This window comes from Sinohyriopsis cumingii, chromosome 12 (genome assembly GCF_028554795.1).
Source record: "Sinohyriopsis cumingii isolate HCF-2022 chromosome 12, ASM2855479v2, whole genome shotgun sequence".
Lineage (NCBI taxonomy): Eukaryota > Metazoa > Mollusca > Bivalvia > Unionida > Unionidae > Sinohyriopsis > Sinohyriopsis cumingii.
The window spans coordinates 123267866-123290273 of record NC_142972.1 but is presented as its reverse complement, the minus strand read 5'-3'; the positions used below and the strand labels follow the sequence as shown (position 1 = coordinate 123290273).

General features: G+C 38.3%; 1 protein-coding gene across 1 annotated transcript in view; it reads right to left on the bottom strand.

Annotated features, from left to right (window-relative positions):
• The window catches only part of LOC149787383 (enhancer of mRNA-decapping protein 4-like), a 143279-nt gene that overhangs the window by 99884 nt on the left and 20987 nt on the right, over nucleotides 1–22408 (bottom strand). The window contains exons 6-7 of the mRNA XM_089977973.1: nucleotides 7315–7501; nucleotides 2859–3024 (exon numbers count right to left, since the gene is read on the bottom strand). Of these exons, the coding sequence (XP_089834099.1) occupies nucleotides 2859–3024; nucleotides 7315–7501 (353 nt within the window). The remainder of the gene's footprint in view (nucleotides 1–2858; nucleotides 3025–7314; nucleotides 7502–22408) is intronic.

The window sequence follows — 22408 nt, the reverse complement described above, 5'->3', positions numbered from 1 at the left end:
AGTTTCATGGCAATCCTCCAACTAATTTAATAGGATTACATGCTTGTGCTAAAGGATGGTGGACAAAGGGCCATTCCATGAGCTCTTCCGCTTGATTACCTATATAATGAAAAGGAAAAGGCTCTGGCTTTATAGAAACATGAGTTTTGCCTCTTAGATGTTCAATTATCATCAAAGAAAATTTCCATGATGATTGCACAGATATCAGATGCAGAGAGAAATGCTTCTGTTTTGCCACAACATATGCAGCAATCAATAACATTACAAGGATTGTTACTTTACAAGCCATATGAGAGTACCACTCTACAGCACATAATATAAGCTCCATGATTGTCTGTCCAATGGTTATATATTACATTTATGTCCATGATTGTCTGTCCAATGGTTATATATTACATTTATGTCCATGATTGTCTGTCCAATGGTTATATATTACATTGATGTCCATGATTGTCTGTCCAATGGTTATATATTACATTTATGTCCATGATTGTCTGTCCAATGGTTATATATTACATTTATGTCCATGATTGTCTGTCCAATGGTTATATATTACATTTATGTCCATGATTGTCTGTCCAATGGTTATATATTACATTTATGTCCATGATTGTCTGTCCAATGGTTATGAATTACATTTATGTCCATGATTGTCTGTCCAATGGTTATGAATTACATTTATGTCCATGATTGTCTGTCCAATGGTTATATATTACATTTATGTCCATGATTGTCTGTCCAATGGTTATATATTACATTTATGTCCATGATTGTCTGTCCAATGGTTATATATTACATTTATGTCCATGATTGTCTGTCCAATGGTTATGAATTACATTTATGTCCATGATTGTCTGTCCAATGGTTATGAATTACATTTTGTCCATGATTGTCTGTCCAATGGTTATATATTACATTTATGTCCATGATTGTCTGTCCAATGGTTATATATTACATTTATGTCCATGATTGTCTGTCCAATGGTTATGAATTACATTTATGTCCATGATTGTCTGTCCAATGGTTATGAATTACATTTATGTCCATGATTGTCTGTCCAATGGTTATGAATTACATTTATGTCCATGATTGTTTGTCCAATGGTTATGAATTCCATTTATGTCCATGATTGTCTGTCCAATGGTTGTGATTACATTTATGTCCATGATTGTCTGTACAATGGTTATATGTTACATTTATGTCCATGATTGTCTGTCCAATGGTTATGAATTACATTTATGTCCATAATTGTCTGTCCAATGGTTATGAATTACATTTATGTCCATGATTGTCTGTCCAATGGTTATGAATTACATTTATATCCTGTCCATGCATTCTAGATATGTAAAATGATCATCCTCAGTCAGTTAAAGCACTTGCACTACAATCAATTAATCCGCTAAAGTATGCTGATGCCATTCAAATTCTTAACAAAATGATAGCCTATACAGTAGAAATCATTCAAGTGTCACACAACTTTACCGTGAAGTGAATGCTAATGAAAAATGTAAATGTGTATAAAAATTACATGCATGACCTTTCTGGTCAGCAATATTAAATTGTGAGTGAAAAAAATTACGTAGCAGATTGAGCAGACATTATTAATATAAATGTAACAGCAATAAGAGCAGGAAAAATCATTCAGGCAATGCATGAACTTATCATGAAATGAACAAGAGTTAACAATATAAATGTCATTAACCTTATAGATGTCATTAACAATATAAATGTCATTAACCTTATAAATGTCATTAACCTTATAGATGTCATTAACCTTATAGATGTCATTAACAATATAAATGTCATTAACCTTATAAATGTCATTAACCTTATAGATGTCATTAACCTTATAAATGTCATTAACCTTATAAATGTCATTAACCTTATAGATGTCATTAACCTTATAAATGTCATTAACCTTATAAATGTCATTAACCTTATAGATGTCATTAACCTTATAGATGTCATTAACAATATAAATGTCATTAACCTTATAAATGTCATTAACCTTATAGATGTCATTAACCTTATAGATGTCATTAACCTTATAAATGTCATTAACCTTATAGATGTCATTAACCTTATAAATGTCATTAACCTTATAGATGTCATTAACAATATAAATGTCATTAACCTTATAGATGTCATTAACAATATAAATGTCATTAACCTTATAGATGTCATTAACCTTATAGATGTCATTAACCTTATAGATGTCATTAACCTTATAGATGTCATTAACCTTATAAATGTCATTAACCTTATAAATGTCATTAACCTTATAAATGTCATTAACCTTATAGTTAGTGACCGAAGAGCGTCACATAAAGCAGACACTAGTGAAGAAATGAAAATGATGTACATGATAATGGCCATAAACAACATATTTGAAGTACACATTAATTCCTCCAACATACTCAGTAAATATACACAATATTTGGAAGGTCTTTAAAAAGCATTCTTCCCAGCAGTGTAAGTTTTAACTTAAGAATGGATGGTGTCATACCCTCTACCAAAAGGGAGATCACTCTTATCTGACTTCCACCTGTGTGGGCAGACAATTGAATTTCAGCTTTTTTAATAGCTAAAATTCAACTAAGAGTGGCTCGGATTGGTAAGATAGTTGTCATATCATAAGATGTCATGACTGGTTAACATATTCTAAGACCCTGACCTAACTATGTGATTTAAGCATTGTCTTTTATCATGTGACTGATTGTAAAACAGGACCCATATGTTGTTAAAAGAATATTTTTAAAAGTTTTAATATTGCTAGTACTGTGTTGACAAGTCATTAAACCCTACTACATGGTCAAATCAAATGCAACCCTGAATGGTTCTAGAAAGTATAAAAATACCTTTTCGTCAGCAGTAAGGACAAGAACTCTGGAGGCATCAGGAGCAGTGGAATCTGTGGCCATACTGTCATCATTATCATCTGGGATATATGGACACCAGATCACACGATGGTACTCACTAGATGGAGTATTCACAGGCCTCTTCACATGAAGCAATACAGTGGTACTGAGTAATAATTAAGGAAAATACAAACAGACACCTACAGCTGGATTTATTTCCACCAACTTAAAAGTCTGACGTTAAACTAAGACTGCAACATTTGGTTTCTTTCAAAGCAAGCAAAAATTGAGCCAATCTTAGTTCTTTTGCTTAAATTATGGCCTGGTCTACTCACTTACGACTGGTAGCAGAGGAAAACTCAATGACATGTTAAATAGGTAAATAAAAGTGTTGCCCTGTACATACATGCTAAATCTTTCAAGTTTTTTTTTTTATTACGACTGGTAGCAGAGGAAAACTCAATGACATGTTAAATAGGTAAATAAAAGTGTTGCCCTGTACATACATGCTAAATCTTTCAAGTTTTTTTTTTTATTACGACTGGTAGCAGAGGAAAACTCAATGACATGTTAAATAGGTAAATAAAAGTGTTGCCCTGTACATACATGCTAAATCTTTCAAGTTTTTTTTTTTATTACGACTGGTAGCAGAGGAAAACTCAATGACATGTTAAATAGGTAAATAAAAGTGTTGCCCTGTACATACATGCTAAATCTTTCAAGTTTTTTTTTTATTACGACTGGTAGCAGAGGAAAACTCAATGACATGTTAAATAGGTAAATAAAAGTGTTGCCCTGTACATACATGCTAAATCTTTCAAGTTTTTTTTTTATTACGACTGGTAGCAGAGGAAAACTCAATGACATGTTAAATAGGTAAATAAAAGTGTTGCCCTGTACATACATGCTAAATCTTTCAAGTTTTTTTTTTATTACGACTGGTAGCAGAGGAAAACTCAATGACATGTTAAATAGGTAAATAAAAGTGTTGCCCTGTACATACATGCTAAATCTTTCAAGTTTTTTTTTTATTACGACTGGTAGCAGAGGAAAACTCAATGACATGTTAAATAGGTAAATAAAAGTGTTGCCCTGTACATACATGCTAAATCTTTCAAGTTTTTTTTTTTATTACGACTGGTAGCAGAGGAAAACTCAATGACATGTTAAATAGGTAAATAAAAGTGTTGCCCTGTACATACATGCTAAATCTTTCAAGTTTTTTTTTTTATTACGACTGGTAGCAGAGGAAAACTCAATGACATGTTAAATAGGTAAATAAAAGTGTTGCCCTGTACATACATGCTAAATCTTTCAAGTTTTTTTTTTTATTACGACTGGTAGCAGAGGAAAACTCAATGACATGTTAAATAGGTAAATAAAAGTGTTGCCCTGTACATACATGCTAAATCTTTCAAGTTTTTTTTTTATTACGACTGGTAGCAGAGGAAAACTCAATGACATGTTAAATAGGTAAATAAAAGTGTTGCCCTGTACATACATGCTAAATCTTTCAAGTTTTTTTTTTATTACGACTGGTAGCAGAGGAAAACTCAATGACATGTTAAATAGGTAAATAAAAGTGTTGCCCTGTACATACATGCTAAATCTTTCAAGTTTTTTTTTTATTACGACTGGTAGCAGAGGAAAACTCAATGACATGTTAAATAGGTAAATAAAAGTGTTGCCCTGTACATACATGCTAAATCTTTCAAGTTTTTTTTTTATTACGACTGGTAGCAGAGGAAAACTCAATGACATGTTAAATAGGTAAATAAAAGTGTTGCCCTGTACATACATGCTAAATCTTTCAAGTTTTTTTTTTATTACGACTGGTAGCAGAGGAAAACTCAATGACATGTTAAATAGGTAAATAAAAGTGTTGCCCTGTACATACATGCTAAATCTTTCAAGTTTTTTTTTTATTACGACTGGTAGCAGAGGAAAACTCAATGACATGTTAAATAGGTAAATAAAAGTGTTGCCCTGTACATACATGCTAAATCTTTCAAGTTTTTTTTTTTTATTACGACTGGTAGCAGAGGAAAACTCAATGACATGTTAAATAGGTAAATAAAAGTGTTGCCCTGTACATACATGCTAAATCTTTCAAGTTTTTTTTTATTACGACTGGTAGCAGAGGAAAACTCAATGACATGTTAAATAGGTAAATAAAAGTGTTGCCCTGTACATACATGCTAAATCTTTCAAGTTTTTTTTTTATTACGACTGGTAGCAGAGGAAAACTCAATGACATGTTAAATAGGTAAATAAAAGTGTTGCCCTGTACATACATGCTAAATCTTTCAAGTTTTTTTTTTATTACGACTGGTAGCAGAGGAAAACTCAATGACATGTTAAATAGGTAAATAAAAGTGTTGCCCTGTACATACATGCTAAATCTTTCAAGTTTTTTTTTTATTACGACTGGTAGCAGAGGAAAACTCAATGACATGTTAAATAGGTAAATAAAAGTGTTGCCCTGTACATACATGCTAAATCTTTCAAGTTTTTTTTTTATTACGACTGGTAGCAGAGGAAAACTCAATGACATGTTAAATAGGTAAATAAAAGTGTTGCCCTGTACATACATGCTAAATCTTTCAAGTTTTTTTTTTATTACAACTGGTAGCAGAGGAAAACTCAATGACATGTTAAATAGGTAAATAAAAGTGTTGCCCTGTACATACATGCTAAATCTTTCAAGTTTTTTTTTTATTACGACTGGTAGCAGAGGAAAACTCAATGACATGTTAAATAGGTAAATAAAAGTGTTGCCCTGTACATACATGCTAAATCTTTCAAGTTTTTTTTTTTATTACGACTGGTAGCAGAGGAAAACTCAATGACATGTTAAATAGGTAAATAAAAGTGTTGCCCTGTACATACATGCTAAATCTTTCAAGTTTTTTTTTTATTACGACTGGTAGCAGAGGAAAACTCAATGACATGTTAAATAGGTAAATAAAAGTGTTGCCCTGTACATACATGCTAAATCTTTCAAGTTTTTTTTTTTATTACGACTGGTAGCAGAGGAAAACTCAATGACATGTTAAATAGGTAAATAAAAGTGTTGCCCTGTACATACATGCTAAATCTTTCAAGTTTTTTTTTTTATTACGACTGGTAGCAGAGGAAAACTCAATGACATGTTAAATAGGTAAATAAAAGTGTTGCCCTGTACATACATGCTAAATCTTTCAAGTTTTTTTTTATTATTGTTGTACCTTATGCTCCAGCTTATATAAAATTCTAAAAAAAGAAAAAAAAACAAAATAAAATGTTTGAGGTGTGAGATATAAATTTCCTGCCAGATCTGGGTCTGTGCAGTTTGTTAGAAGTAATCAGTAGAATAAACATAAACCCCGATCTGCAGTTGTATTATGCCTTGGCAGATAAGGATCTTTGTTGTTTGCAGTTAGACTCAACTTGTAAGTGATTATATATGGTAACTGATTTGTAGTATTCTTGCATCCAATGCAATGTGGCGGATGTTTTAATCGACTGAGCCACTTATGTGCTAGCATCTCCTTGTTCCCGCAAACCACTTTCAGTCTTTAAATGCAGAAACAGTTTTCTGAAAATATCTCAAGTGTTCAAGTAAAACCTTGCAATTCACATGCTTATGAATATGATTAGCATGTACAAAACGGCTACTGAAACTGCATTCACTTGCACTGAATGATTTGATATAAAAATCTTGCTGTCAAGACATTTACCACATCCATGCTGGGCATCAACACTTATTTTCCTGTTTAAGTTAGATGCAATTAATATATTACATGTATCTGTTTTACATTAACTTTTAAAAACCAGTGTGTAGATAAGCAGTAAATGTTAATGACAACTATAGACTCGAAGCATCCTTAATCCCTCAAAAGGCTCCAACTTTCAGGGTAAAATTTGCAGCAAACAGACTGCAAGGTTAAGGAAATGAAATTTAAAGTGGTTACTGTCAAAATGAATGAAATCAAACTTAAGGAACACAAAATTTTCAAAGTAAAAAATCATATACAGTGTACATCATGCAGATTAAGATACCTGATTACAGTTCCATTAATTATTTTAGCAACATCGTATCAAATCATTCAAGCACTTACAAATCCATACATTATTGTGTAGAGAGCTACAAATTGTCCGGATACAGCTAGAATTTATTGTGTCTATTCAAAAATGTACTTTAATAACATTACATTCATTTTATATATTCCATGAGAGACAATTAGTACAAAATAGTAATCTGTCCTGTGGCCTTGAATTATTTACATATGTCCAAACACATCAAATAAGCTGGAAAAGAACCGTTACACCTGTCAAAAAGTTCTCAAGGATTATGGGACACAAAATCAACAGAAAATGGATTCAGGACAAACATGCATGATTGCAAACACTGTCTTTCAAACACATATTCATATGTACAAAATGAAACACACAAATAATTTACCATAAAGCATACACAATTTTCTTATCATCACCTTCCCTGACCTCATAGACAAACAAATTTCCTTTTTCATCCACCACAGCTAACAAAGCATCCTCAGTGTGAGCAAATGCCAGGTCAATGACTCTTCCATTAAAATCCTTTAACAATGTCCTCTCAGCTGTACATCGGTTCACAATGCGCACCACACCACTACCTTTTCCTAAAGGAGGCAAAGAAGCATTCTAATACAATTTACACAACCAAAACTTTATCTAAAAACTCTTAAATTTCCAGCAAATTAAACTTCTGAACAATTTTAAGGTCAGTCATTTAAAATTATGTACATTTATAGAATTCTGCATCATTTTGAGTTGCTTGTAGTTTTGAAAATCATCTATGCAGCTTTCTGGTTTTGTTCTAAACAACATGGTCTCGGACAGCAGCAGAGGGGCTGTACAGACCGAAACTTTTTGCACAATAAACCCCTCCAGGAAACTATTCCTCGATAGAGGGCTTATTTCGACGAAATAAACCCTTCTATTCAGAATACAGGACAAAAAAAAATGTCCCCCGAAAACTCGAAGAGTTTCCAGGGACAAACTCGTTGAGTTTGCACTGACAACTTGGGTTACTTCAATAAATCTGAAACAGTTTCCGTGGCGGGGTCGTTATTGAAAAATCCATGGGTCGGGTCCATCCCCTCTGCTGCTCTGGGAAATGAGTTTCCAAGGAAAAACATTTTTATGTTAGCGGAATTAAATCATTGACAAATAAATAATGGCAAATATTGGAGAAGCACATACGACTAGATTAGCTCGAGAACGTCTCGAAGCAATTCAGAAATTTCTTCCTGTCCGTGATAGTGTCAGACAAAAATTACAACTAAGACAGCAAGCACGGGAAGGCTTTGCAGAGACTACGGAGGAATTATTTAAACCCGTGACCAAAGCTACTGAAAAATCCGCAGCTGTTACCAAAGAGGCTTTAATAGAGCAAAGGAAAATTTTACAGGATATTTCAGCTGGACTTAAACCCGCGCCTCCACCCGATGAAGTTGTTGTGTCAGTACCTGCTGGTAAGCGAGTAACAGGGAGAATTACTGACCCCGCCAAAAGATTTACGCCGGATTATATTGAACTTCTTAAAAATGTACCAGAAGAGAAATTACCTGAGACAATACTGTTAGGATTGATTAGAAGAGATGTGTCTTTAAACCCAGAACACGGTTCTATGACAGATGATAATTTTATCAAATATTCGTATCGTATACGTGAAAATAAAAAACAAATCAGCAGGGACGATACAAAATACGATAGACTTGTAGATGCTATACGTAAACTTGAAATTCCACCATCGCAACCTCAAGAAGAAAAATCACCGTTGCAACACACAGAACGACAACAATATCCTTCACGGCGAAGAGCAATAGATCCTGACCTAACTCCGTTAAGTGAATACGAGGCTGCATCTGAAGGAAGTCCGCGGGGCCAAAATTTCAAACAAACTAGGTCGCCGATAATTAGCTTAACAACATCTTCTGAAAGTTTGCCTCAAGACATTTTATCCCCAAGAATTGTACCATCAACAGGGGAGGGTTTAGGATCCGGTTTTATTGCCTGCCCTAATAATATCATCGATGATGTATCACGGTTGGAAGTTCTCATCGGAGGAAGACGTGCCGGAAACAATTCTCCGGAAATTATAAATGAAGCCGCAGATATCTGTCAGAGACTATTTCAGCGTGGCATCATGGATATCAGCATCTACCGGGGGCTCATTGATGAACTCGCAGACGGTTACCACAGCGACTAATAATTAAATTTGCTAGCAAATTCAGTTAGATAAACAATAATTAAATAAAATGATACTACACGATTCTTTTCGCAGACCAAGAAGTGTCAGAGTAGTAAACTCACGATTACCAGTATACGAGGTTGTTTACGGAGATGGAGTCGGTGATGTTGTTAGGGATTTAGTCACAAGAATCGCTCCGAAAGCTGGACCGTTAGCAAAACAATTCGCGATGAAAGCCGCTGATGTTGTCAAGGATAAAGCCATTGGCACTGTTGGTAGTCTTGCCGGGAAAGCATTTCAATCAATCAAGGATCGACTAGCACAGCTGATACGAAAAAAAAACCCAGTCGAGAGGTTGGTGCCAGTAAAACTACCATCCACTGAAGCTATGCCGGCAAATGTTAGTAGCGTAGTAAATAAGGCCGTAAATCAGAAATTAGCTGAGATCGCAACAGCAGGAATTACCTCCAAAGCGTTGCAAGATAGTGTAACTGCTAATTTGATAGCTGGTAGTGGTTTCCGGTGACGATAACATTTTAATTAGATCATCACAAATAATAATAATGTTTGCACGAAAATCCAATGACGCGTTTGATATGTCCAAACCAGTACTTAAAGATGATTCTGTACGTAATTTTCAATATTATTCTTATGAAGCACGTGATCCTAACCAACGCGGAAGAATTGAACTACAGGTCCAGGATACAAGTAGATACTTCTTGCCCGCTGAGGCCTTCATCGAAGTTGAAGGTAGGCTTTTAAAGAATGATAACACTAACTACGGAATCGGCGACCGAGTTGGATTTGTTAACAACGGCATCATGGCGTTATTTAAATCCGCTATTTACATGATAGATGGAAAAGAAATTGAAACAATTCATGATAACGTCGACGTTGCCACAACAATTCTCGGGTTGGCGAGATACTCGGATGATTACACCAGATCAGCCGGACCATCAATGATGTTTGCAAAGGATATAACCGACAGCCCCGAGAACAGGAATGTAACAATGAATAATGCCGGTGACGCAGTTGCATCGATGAACGAAAATTTTAATTTGGGTTTTGCAACACGTAGATCGATGTTAAGTGGAGATGAAGAGTTCTCAGGTGTGATTCCATTGTCTCACATCTTTGGATTCTGCAGAGATGTCCACAAGGTCATATTCGGTGCCAAACACACAGTTGTACTTGTGCGAAAACCTGATGATAATGACGCTATCTGGCGAGATGCTGCTGTTGCCCCTGGTCAGGTAATACTAACTAAACTGTGGTTGTGGATGCCAGTGTTGTCTCCGTCAATCACCGAAGAACAACGACTGTTGTCTTTCATGGACACGGGCGGTAAATCACTGCTATCCTGGAAAACAACAACCACAGACGTTATTCAGGGTGATAATGGTGGGTTGTTTACATGGCATATATCATCGCAACAAGGAGTATCAGCACCACGACATATTTTCATTGCATTTCAATACCGTGCTAGAACAGATAGCCAGGAAAGAAATCCAATGGTATTTGATACACTTGGAGTTTCTGAAGTTTCGTTGAGAATAAATGGGCATCAGGAGCCATCTGAGGATATATTAATAGATTTCGAACATCATCGTGTCGCACGCGCGTATCATCGTCTGATGTCATTTATGGGGCGCGACCTTAATGTAGACACTGGCCTGCAAATATCACAGCGAGACTTTATGAGTTTATATCCGATTTATTACTTTTCGCTGGAACATCTTGATCTGGTTAAACAATCTGTTGTCGACCTACATTTCCGAGCTCGTGTAGGTGTTCCTGCTGGTGGTTACAGAGCGATTGCTGTCATACTCTCCGATAAAGCAATGCTGCTTGAAGGTGTTGGCGGACGAATGAGGGTCATCGACGCTCCAATCGAGAATATGTAACGCAATTAAAATCAAACTTAGGATATAATGTCATACAGTCATGTTAATGTCACCTTGACTTCCGGTCAAACGAAGAAATTGCAATCAAAGAACGCAAGCACGTGCGGGACATCAATAACACTAAAACGAGATCAGATTACTGGTGGTCCAAACAAATTGTCGTTGACTAATACTCAGCTTAAACATTTTAATAAGGCACTAACAGCAAAAACCGGTGTCCGACTTGATTTCTCTGCTGCAGCTATCAAGGACATGACTAAAACCGGTGGAATATTTCCTCTTCTCGCAGCAATACCGGCGTTGATTGCCGCGGCAGCACCAGCCGTAGCAAAAGCCGCAGCACTCGGTGCAGTTGGAACTGCAGCTGGAATGGCACTAAAAAAGGCAACGGGAAAAGGATACAAGAAAAAAAAGGGACGCGGTCTAAGACTACCAGGAACTCCACCATCATGGTATCCAAAAAAATTCTAACGCCGTTGAGCAATTTTGATTTACTCGATGCTGTTAAAAAATTGCGTGTAAAACATTTCAGAGGCGTATTTATGCGAGATCAATTACCGCAACGACCGAATAATCCAGAAACTGGCATTATCAATCTCGACAACAAAGATGGTCCGGGAACTCACTGGGTTGCTTACGCGATCGATCCACGTGGAATTATCTATTTTGATTCATACGGTTTAGCACCGCCAGTTGAGTTTCTCAAGTATGTCAGCAGATTTTCTAATGTTCCAGTGTGGCAGTCGACGTTACCAACACAAACATTAATTGATCCGCCCATTTGTGGGAGGGAGGTTTTAAATGTTCTTGATGCAATCTCAAGAAATCCAGCAACTCCTCCTCATAAAGTAGTGTATGAATATACCGCATCGAGAAATGCTAGCATTTGAAAAACAGCAATAAGAATAATGGTGGATATTTACGGAAGACCTTTCACACGAGGAGGTAAACCAAGCACAGATGCTGATCTCTCAAAATATGCGACCAAAGATGAAGTCGATAATCTTTTGAATATAGCTGGAGTTGACCCAGATGAAGTTGCTATTTTCCAAGACAGGCAAGGAAAACTAAGAACGAGCAACATTAAGTGGAATGATATAATTCGCAGAGTTCTTGGAGCTACCAAGGATAACTTCGTTGCATTTAGTGATGGCGGCCGGATCAAGGACTCGAATATATCAATCGCAAGCATCAAAGACAGTATTGATAAAGGTGTTGATAAATGTGTGAAAAAAGCCGGTGACACGATGACAGGCGAACTCAGCATGAGCGGCAACAAAATAACCGCGTTAGCGAATCCCGAATCCGACCAGGATGCGTCAAACAAACAATACGTGGACATCGTCAACGGTAAACTAAATACGCTGCGTGCAGAGCATGATGTTCACGTGGGCGCGTTTACAAGATTTCGAAGAAACTTCGTAAAAACTGATGAGGTCGTGGATAAGTTCTTTGGGACTCCTCCAGTCGTCGATGTAAAACTCGCTGATGTAAAGACCGACATTAACACGATCAAACAAACACAGCAGGATATCGTATCGGGTATTCCTGATATCGTTAACAAAACCAGTTTGATTAAAGTTCCCACTGGAGTTACTCCGGGGCATATCACCAACATCGTATTCACGGTATCATCGGGATTCGCAACATGGTCACGACAAAATAACACTATCAAATATACAGCAACAGCCACCGGTGTTTACAGGTTGTCTGTGTTTTCAGCCGCTAAATTTGAAATCTTCACAACATATCCTTGGAGACATTCCACCGATAAGTATTCCGGGGTTTGCACTGTAATACTAAACAGCGGAACCGAGGAAACATTTATGCTTGAAGCCGAGGACGATAGTTTAACAGCAACATCTTACTGGTTTTGTTTGGAATTCGTCGCTGCAACGCCTCAATTGGTTACCGCGTAATTGAATAATGTCAACGACGCCAGATGCTCAACAATATCGATACAATCAAGTCCGTGAGTGGCAATCTGAGTTAAAAACTGTCATCGAAGTAACTAGTCAAAAAGTAAAAAAATACAAGCGCCGCATAACAGTGCTGGATATTATGGTTTATTCAGTATCTGCCGTTGTTGCATCTGCCGGAGCAATACTATCAGCGGTCACTCCGGTAACTGCAGCAGTCGCCGCCACGATCTGTGTTTCCGCGGCCACAACAACAGCTGGAGTTTTCGGCATCATAGCAAAAAAAATATCATCATGTGCTAACACAAAATTACACGATTACACGACAAAATTAAATACAGCCACGACCGCATATCAGAAATTATCATCGCTGATATCATCATCGTTAGACGTGCAAAGTAGCGACGCTACGATATCAGATTCTGAATTCAAACTAATGTCAGATGCGTACAATGACTATTTGAAAACTAAACAAATAAATAATGTCAATAGAACTGCTTCAACAAATAGTCACAAACACAACACCGGTAAGGACCACAATGATCTCAGTGTCCTCGACGACACCAGAATTCGGTATTAATTTTCGAACTCCAATTCCAGTGAGTGAAATCGCGTTAGCAAAGCTCAGTGTGTATCACAGCTGGCCCAATGTTAGGTCGGCATCATTTGGTGGTCTGCAGCCAAATAATTCATTCGTGTTCGGGAAAAGCAAAGCCGACTCCGGCGAACAGGGTGAACTTGACTGGAATACAATTACACTTCCCACTGGGAGTTATCAGATCGAAGAAATCAATAATGAGATACAACGCCAAATAAAACGAATCACCGGCAAGAAAGCCAAAATATCTATAACAGCTCATGAACCAACGCTGTCTGCGGTCATTGAAATCTCAACGCCAGGATACGCCGTGGATATTTATAACAGCTCAATCCGAACATTATTAGGATGGCCAAAGGCCCCCGAGGTTAAACCTCGTCCACCAAAACCTGAAAAATCGGATTTTATGACCTATAAAGAAGCACTACACGACCTCGAGTACAATTATTATTTACTCCTTGCAGATCAATTACTAGCAAGAAAAAGTACTTTAATGCCCGATACTTGGAGTATAGAAGCTCCACGTGTTAAGGGGGGGCAGGAGCTCCGTGTTTACCGTCTAGATGATATAGAATCTGAATTATTTATTCCGATCAATCTAGTACATAAACAACAGCTACAACTCCTGCGAGTATATTTCCAAGATTATATTTCTGATTTAACAAGTCCGCGTGATAATATTATCACAACCATAGAAAAACTAAACAAACTCGCATCGGCCATGGAAACTATAAATCTAAGAATAATTCAGGCTTTACTGGATCTTAAAGACTATATCGATGATAATTATAGACAGATAGCCAGAGCAGATTTTGCAATTAAATATGGTATTCAAGTGAATGATATTTCAGATTTTAAATTTCCTGGATATAACGTGCCCGAGCTGAGAAAATCAGTCTCTGATCTCATCGATCAATCTTTCGAAGATATTCTTGCCGCGTACGAACGAATAAAACCACAACCTGTTATTCTCAAGCACGACAACAGTACAGCATCCGATGGCAGACACATCTCACCCGGGATCGTAAATATCACAGATGTTATTGCGGTCAATCTTGTATGTGACGTCATCGATGGCAGTTACAGCGCATCAGATACTACGACGGCACAACAGGGGTTTATCCTGTATACGTTCACACCAAGAGACCCCCCTGGTTTTCTGATTGTGCAAGAACCAATCAATCCGGTCTATCTACGGTGTCATAACCCGTGGTTGTCAACGATAAATTTCAAACTCACCGACCAGAGGGGGAATTTGTTGGACCTGCGTGACGAGACTGTTAGTATAAACTTACTGGTGAAGTCCTAAGTCAAGGGATCCATAATATTTATAATAGTTTTTTTTTCTGCACTGATCCATTTTCGTCATTTTATCGTGCAAATACCCTATCAAAACCAGCATAAGTTATCGTTGAAAGTGCTAGCACGCATTTAAAAAAAAACGGTTGTGTATAATGTATCAACCCGAGTACATTCATGCACGAGTTCATATTCATGATAAGCAAATTCTTTACGAGGCAATAAAAACCGCATTTCAAATACAGACATTCCCAGAACAGTATTTCCCCGTTAAAATAGTTATTGACGTGTATGGTGACGAAGACTTCTTGTTAACTCCGTCACAATTAACAGAGCTACAGCAAAATCATATGATCATAGTTTGGTGTCAACGAGAACAGATTATGAACTATTCTCATTCCTGTATTGATGTTGAAACGCTTAAGCAAATCCTGAAAATCTGAAAGCGCCCTTCACTTGAGAAACTCTTTGAGTTTCCAAGGGCAAAAAAAATAATACACTTTTTTTTTTACCCGTGGAAATGTGCTTTACACTCCAAGCGGGGGGGGGGGGGGGGGGGGGGCGCTAGCGTTCTCAGGTTCTACTTTCACTTTGTGCTGTGAGTCACACGCTATGCGGTTTATACTTCCTTGTCGGCCTCGTAGTCAGAAACACTAGTATTTTTGTCAGAAATGCAAGGCATTTCCGTGTCTAGATTCTTTATATAACCTTTTAACCGTCTCACCCTGGTGCTAATTAATTTTCGAGTCTCATACTCTTGTGACAATCCAAGACGAATCTTCTCAACTGCACGGCACAGTGGAATAAATTCAGATACCTGATTTTCAGTTATCCCGGCAAGTGATCTGTAAACACGATCTTGCAAACCCTTAATGAACCTATAACGAGCAGGGAGATTGTTCTTCCCCAAGCGTGATAGCTCATTCAAGGATTCAAAATCTGACATAATTGTTTCAGTGTCTAGTAAAATATTAAAACCTCGCTGTTGTAATTCTTTAATTTCAACAAGTATGGTATTTATATTTTCGTGATTCATATTATTATATATTTTTATATTTTTAATAGAAACACTTTGCATGAGAAACGCTAGCTTTCCAAAACAAAACGAGACAGTCGGAAACATTTATCCCCTGCAAGGGCCTAGATCGTCAAATAACGTTCTAGAACCCCACGAGGACTGCTTCCGACATGACAATACAACATGTAACACGAAACACTTTATCCCCTGCAAGAGCCTCTAGATATCTATAGGCTCAAGAGGACGTGTTTAGTGAATTGACAAGGACAAACATATAACACGTAACTTATCCTAAGGACGGACCCCTCTGACTGCCAAGTGACTCAGAGGCACATTTATTTACAAGACGAGACAGCCCTGGCTTCTAGGATCGAGTTCTCTAGCAGGCCCGGCAAACATTTATTTGACAACACAAACAACCTTTACCTCTGATTCGAGTATCACAGCAAGCAAAGGTACAATGAACATGTAATCTTATCCTAAGAGACGGTACAGAACAGACAACCTTTACCTCTGATTCGAGTATGACAGCAAGTAAAGGCACAATGAACATGTAATCTTATCCTAACTTATCCTAAGACCTTATCCTATGACGACACAAACATACACAGGTGGGTCATTTTCTACGGTCAGCAGCAGAGCAAAACCATCCATTGAATCGACCATTGGATGGTGCACAAAAGACACCCGCCATTGGCGGATTAAATTTATGGTTTTGCTTGCGCGTGCTGACTTTCAATCGACCCAAAGGTCTTAGGGAGCGATTTCGTATATAACCCAACTGTTACTTGCGAGTTGGAAATTCGCTCTAGCAGTGGGCGGGACTTGTTTAAAATATTTTAATTGTATGTTTTCTTAAGCGCGGTCATATAACAAGCACAGAAGAGCAAAACAGTCGGATATATTCAGTAAAACGAGGATATTGTTTGTAAAAAAATATATATTCTACGGTAAATAAATGATTACATGTTATGAACTCGATAAAATATTTTATCAAGGTGGCTTTCTTAGGGGGAGCAAATCCTCTGACCAGCAACGACAACTCTGCAAAGCGTTACACACTCTCGGAGGAGTTATCGTCGTTTGTGTCAACGATAAGAGTTATATAACAGAATGAAATCTTCTGTTTGAGCTTCTTTGAAAATGCTGTTTTGTAGATCCCATCTGCGACATGCTGTACAGAAGGTGGACAAATACCGAAATACCTACCGGCGGCGTTTATTGACTGGAATACAATTTCTTCACCTGTAATTGCGTTTATAGATTTAATAGCTCTTCTTGCAACTGTTTTACAACGCCCTGTGTTACCCAGTAGGCAGTTCTTGCTCTGAGTGACCACACGAAGATTGTTTATAGAGTTATCAAGTATGTTACCGTTAATGTGATCAATGACAAAACCCTTAGGGATCACTCCAAAGAAACATTCGTAAATAAAACGATGACATAAATACCTCTTTCCGCACGTGGCAGTAAATCTTGAATAACCACCATTATCAACTCCACCAACTGGTCGTCTTCGCGTGCAGTGTCGTACTATGCCATCTCGGTTTGCCTCATAATTTGGAATAGTTGGATGTCGGACGAATTCCTGATTCATTATACTATAAGCAAATCATTTGTCTAATTCATAATTTGTCTGAAAACTTATTTATGTAATCACGCTCCGAGAGAGCGTTATCACAGTCTGGATTTTTTTTATCATAATACCGTTTTAGTTCTCGATAGCGTTTTCCCCCACACGCTGAACATAATTGCGTTTTTCCTCGTACTCCAATGCCGCATCTGATACACGGTATCGGTCCTAGACTCCCACCGCGGACCTGTTGAGCATGTTGTCCACAGTATTCGCCTCTGCAGGGTTTGCTACACGGCGCTGATGAATTTAGTTTGATCCACTTGCATGAGAAACTCTTTGAGTTTCCGTTCATTATATATAATATTTTTGTCTATTTAAATATTTGTCTTAATTATAATAATGGGTTTTGAAAGACTATCCAGAATAAAACCCGTATCAGGTTCTCGATTCGATCTTGACCGGTTAACCGCTGATCCACGACGAAGAGAGTTAGCAACGGTAATTGGTGTTATCAAGAACGCCAAAGAAGAGTTTCGTCGTGATGGTGCCGGACATGTGTTCTCTACGTATAAAATTATCCCCGACGCGAGCATTATCATTGATGCTACCATGAACGATACAATCGCGCGTAACATAATTGGGTATCTCGACGATAGAAGATATTTCATACAGATAAAATTTATTGTTAGAGTCGACGACGGAAAGTGGATTATCAGAGACAAACTAGACCCTGTTCTTGATGCCAAGGGGGTTCGTGGAAAAACCGTTCTGTTAAGTAAAGACTCAAAACCGGGAGTACTTGTTGGGATTGATATACCATATTATGCCAGAGCGTATCCTGTGACCGCAGTCATTTATGGAATTTATCCGATGAAGAAACCACGCGTTGATAAACTCAAACCGATGAAGGTGTCGCCGTTGACAGAGTCAAGGATGAATTGTGTAGCTGAGCGAGTAATGGAACATTTTAAAAATGCAATGCGAGGAAACGGCCTAACACCGCTAAGACAAACTAAAATAACAGCGTGGGCGACACGAGTAGCGGATAAAGGAGCGTCAATAAATGATGTTGCTGAGCTAGAGCGATTACTAAAATTTCCTATAACGGTTTCATCGTTAACCGGTGAGGTATTGTATGAGTGTAAATACAATTCCCGTGGAACACCAATAACTATTATCGATCATAACAGTCACGCCTGGACTGACTCGGTTAGGATATTCCCGCGAGACCGTGTTGTGAAGTATTATCCGGAATTGCAAAGCAATTCTGGGAGCATGTTTGATTTTATTTATCAGATAAGTAAAACCGATCCGGTGTCTGTGTGGTTATTCAGAAGTAGTGAAGATGGAGAATATGATCAGTTTGTGAGACCCGACGGGGAAATATATAGAACAACGGCGTTACAGCAGGAAATGAAAAAACTCGCAGAAAAATATCATGCGGGCAACACTGATACATTACTGACACACTGTTTTACTGTCCCGGGTGTTGCCGCACATGTAGCCCGGGAACGAAATTCATGGAGACCAACTCCGAAAAGTTTTCTTGCGGATATCCAACAGAGCTGTGTTGAATACGGACACGGCGGTTTGTGGAATACTCGATATGATCACCGCGGTATGATATCCGTCGACATGACGGCGTGTTATCCAGGAAGTTTCCTTGGGCGTGGAGAATGCAGCGAATATTTTAAACGATTTGGCCACGTTACAAACTCGATGACAAGAGTTGCTGTAAACGGACCATTGCCTGATTTTGACTTGACCGGATTTGCTTGTGTGTCGTCGTTTAAATTCGCTAAGGATTTACATCCTGTGTGTTATGTTTGGTTTGGCAGACATTTCGTTGAGAAGCGATGGGCACCGATAGTGTTATTGCGATACATGCTTGACAGTCGAATACTGTTGTCGCTGACGGTCAGCGAAGCGATTATATGTTATTGTCGTCAAACCGAAGTTTGGTTGCCAACTCCAACGCCGGTTACGTTAGAAGAAGTCATCGAAGATTGGTCACGAGAATATCCAGAAACTTCTATCGACGCTATCATCAAGAAAGCTCCTGAAGTACTTAAAAACAAACTCAGAAATGACGAAAGCACAGCAAAAGATCTAGGACGAAGAATAATAGGGAAATTCACTCAAGGTGGAGCGTATGATCATAAACAACATCACAGTCGATTAATCATGGACAAGACTGAATTGGATCTTGTTGTCGCTGATGCAGCCACGAACAACATGTTCTGTAACCGCGAAGATGTGTTTCTGTCAAACGGGGAAAAACTAGGGACTGTTTTTAGTTATATCGACGGAGAATCATCTCAGTACACACATTTGAGATCTTCGATGCTAGCTTATGTATCCATAAATTTGTTGTCGATGATTAATAGATTCCCTGTTGTCGCAGTGAGAGTTGCAACGGATTCATTTTATATTAATAAAAAATACTCAGCGCTGTTGGATAATGTTATATCGGATGATCCATCGTGGGGCTCGTGGAGAATAAAGAATGAAATGTTACAAGGATATTGTGAATCAGCTGACGTTGAAATCGTGGATGAGTATCGCAGCGCAGAAATGTCTTCGACGGTTTCGTTGTCTCCGCCGGTGCACGATCCTGTTACAAGACACAAAACAGTTTATCTAAACGGCCCTGGTGGTTCTGGTAAGACAACTCGGGCGATTGAATTATTTCGCGGTTCTGACTTGGTCGTGCTGACTCCCACACACAGACTTGCCAGGGAGATGAGACAACGGGATGTTAACGCGTGCACGTATCACAGTTTTTTCAAATACAGCGGCGGCACGTGGACACCTGAACGAATGGGAACGAAATATATTCCCGAGAAAATAATCTGGGATGAGATAGACACTGTGCCGTTAGATATATTAAAACAGTTTCTGGATTGGTTGCTAAAGAAAAATACCGCAGTGGTGATGTGCGGCGATCATGGTCAACCACCGCCATTTACAGGTGAATCTCCACACGAGTGGCTGCAAACTTTTGTAGATTATTATGAGGAAATAACTAACGATCACAGAGCACTCGATGAAACGCTGAAAGAGTTTAAGACACTGATCAGGCTACAAACCAATAAAGTCCAGTGTGAGATAATGCGTGAAATAATTCCAGAGACTTCGCTGAGCGACTTTTGGGAAACGTGGAAACCAGGTGATTTAATTGTGGCAAGTAGAAAGATAGTCAGGGACACACTTCAGCAGCGGTTATTTCAGTTACATCAGAAGAAATTTCCCATGTTGCCAGTGCCGTTGTGTTATAGACCAGCTGATACGCGATTGCAGAATATTGATGTTGATATTCCAGGACGCCTGACTGCGTCAGGGACGGAAAAACAAAATTTAGTATTAAATGATATTGTTATCGTTGATGTTGATGCTGTCGAACAGGCACTGAAAATGAGCAAATCCCCGTGGACGCTAGGATACGCTATGACCATCCACAGTTCGCAAGGACTAACTATTTCAGATACAACAGTTTGGATTGTTGATGATCGCATCGAGTGGTCAAATTTAGTTTATTTAGCCGTGTCAAGAGTAAGAAGGATAGCTCAGTTACAAAGAATTGTATTAGATGATGTTATCAACGACAGCATCAACAGATCAATCGCTGATGATACAATAAGAAAGAAATTAGCCGGTTACAAACAGAGCGACAAAAAAAATGGTAGAGAGTTTGATCCCAAACAAAGTTTGGATGTTGAATTTGTAATACAATTACAACAACAGCAGAATAATCACTGTGCGAGTTGTAATTGTTTATTGCTGTGGCAGTATTCGAAAAACGACCCAAGGCAATTCACCGTAGATAGAATAGATAGCAGTCGCGGTCATACACGTGAAAATGTGATGTTGACCTGTCTTGAGTGTAACCGACGCAGAGGTGTTGCTGCAGTTATTTAAATGATTGAATCACTTCAGTGCGGATCACTTTAGTGATCGGGGTGGTAATTGTGTATCCTCGGGAATCACCTGAAGTTGCTCGCGTTTAAATCCGCGTTGAGGAGCAGTCGAATCTAATCTGTAGATTGCGTTTCTCCCAGTTGATCTGGTTATGCTGGATATCTTATGTGTAGTAACACTCCATGTGGGATCGGTTGCTCTTTTTTTTCCTCCTTCTAGTTCGCCTGGTTCGTATAAATACCTAACGGTGACATTACCCAGCAGTGGGGACGCTAGCGTCCCTGGCTGCGTTGAAACATTTTGTTGCTGTTGTCCGCGTTCACTGACGCGGGGTATATATTTTTTTGTGATTGCATTTACAGGTCTCATGTTTGTTGTTCTGGTAATTTCATTATTCAGTGCGGCTATCACGTTTGGCAGTCTTGCAACCCATTCACGAGATCTCGTATCGTAAATGAATTCCCTCGCGTACTGGTATCCGAATAATCTCTCAGCGAGTGTTCTATTAAATCGCTCAACAATTGCCTGATCCCGATGAATTTCAGTATGTCCTCGTCGTATGGTAACGTTATGCTGCTTTGTCAGTGATGACACCGCGCCCTGAAATTCCTTGCCAGGATCAACTTGTAATAATCGTGGCCAGTTTAGAGGTCCTCGCTGATAAATTCGTTTAAACGCAGAGGCAACTTCAGTGGCTGTTTTAGTCGCTAACGGTTCTGCTTCTTTGTATCTACTGGCAACATCAACTACTGTTAGCGCGTATTTGTATGTTTTTCTACGGACAGTATCATGAGGCAGGAATAGTATGTCAGCCTGATGAACTTCATTGGGGGTACTAACATCAAAATGTGCAAAGTTGATTTGTCGAGGTGGTGGTAAGTAGATTTGCCATATTGCTTGTTTTGATAGCCAATTTTTGGCAACCTCGCGTGTTACTGATGCCGCGTTGGCGAGTTTATTAATTGCTGAGTTACCTCTCCAGTATCCGATTGGGGAATAATAAATCGCTTCCATTGTTATTAATTATCCAGCGCCTAATGCTAATTTAGATTTCATCGCTGATCTTATTAACCAATTAGCGAGTGACTCCTTAAATGATTT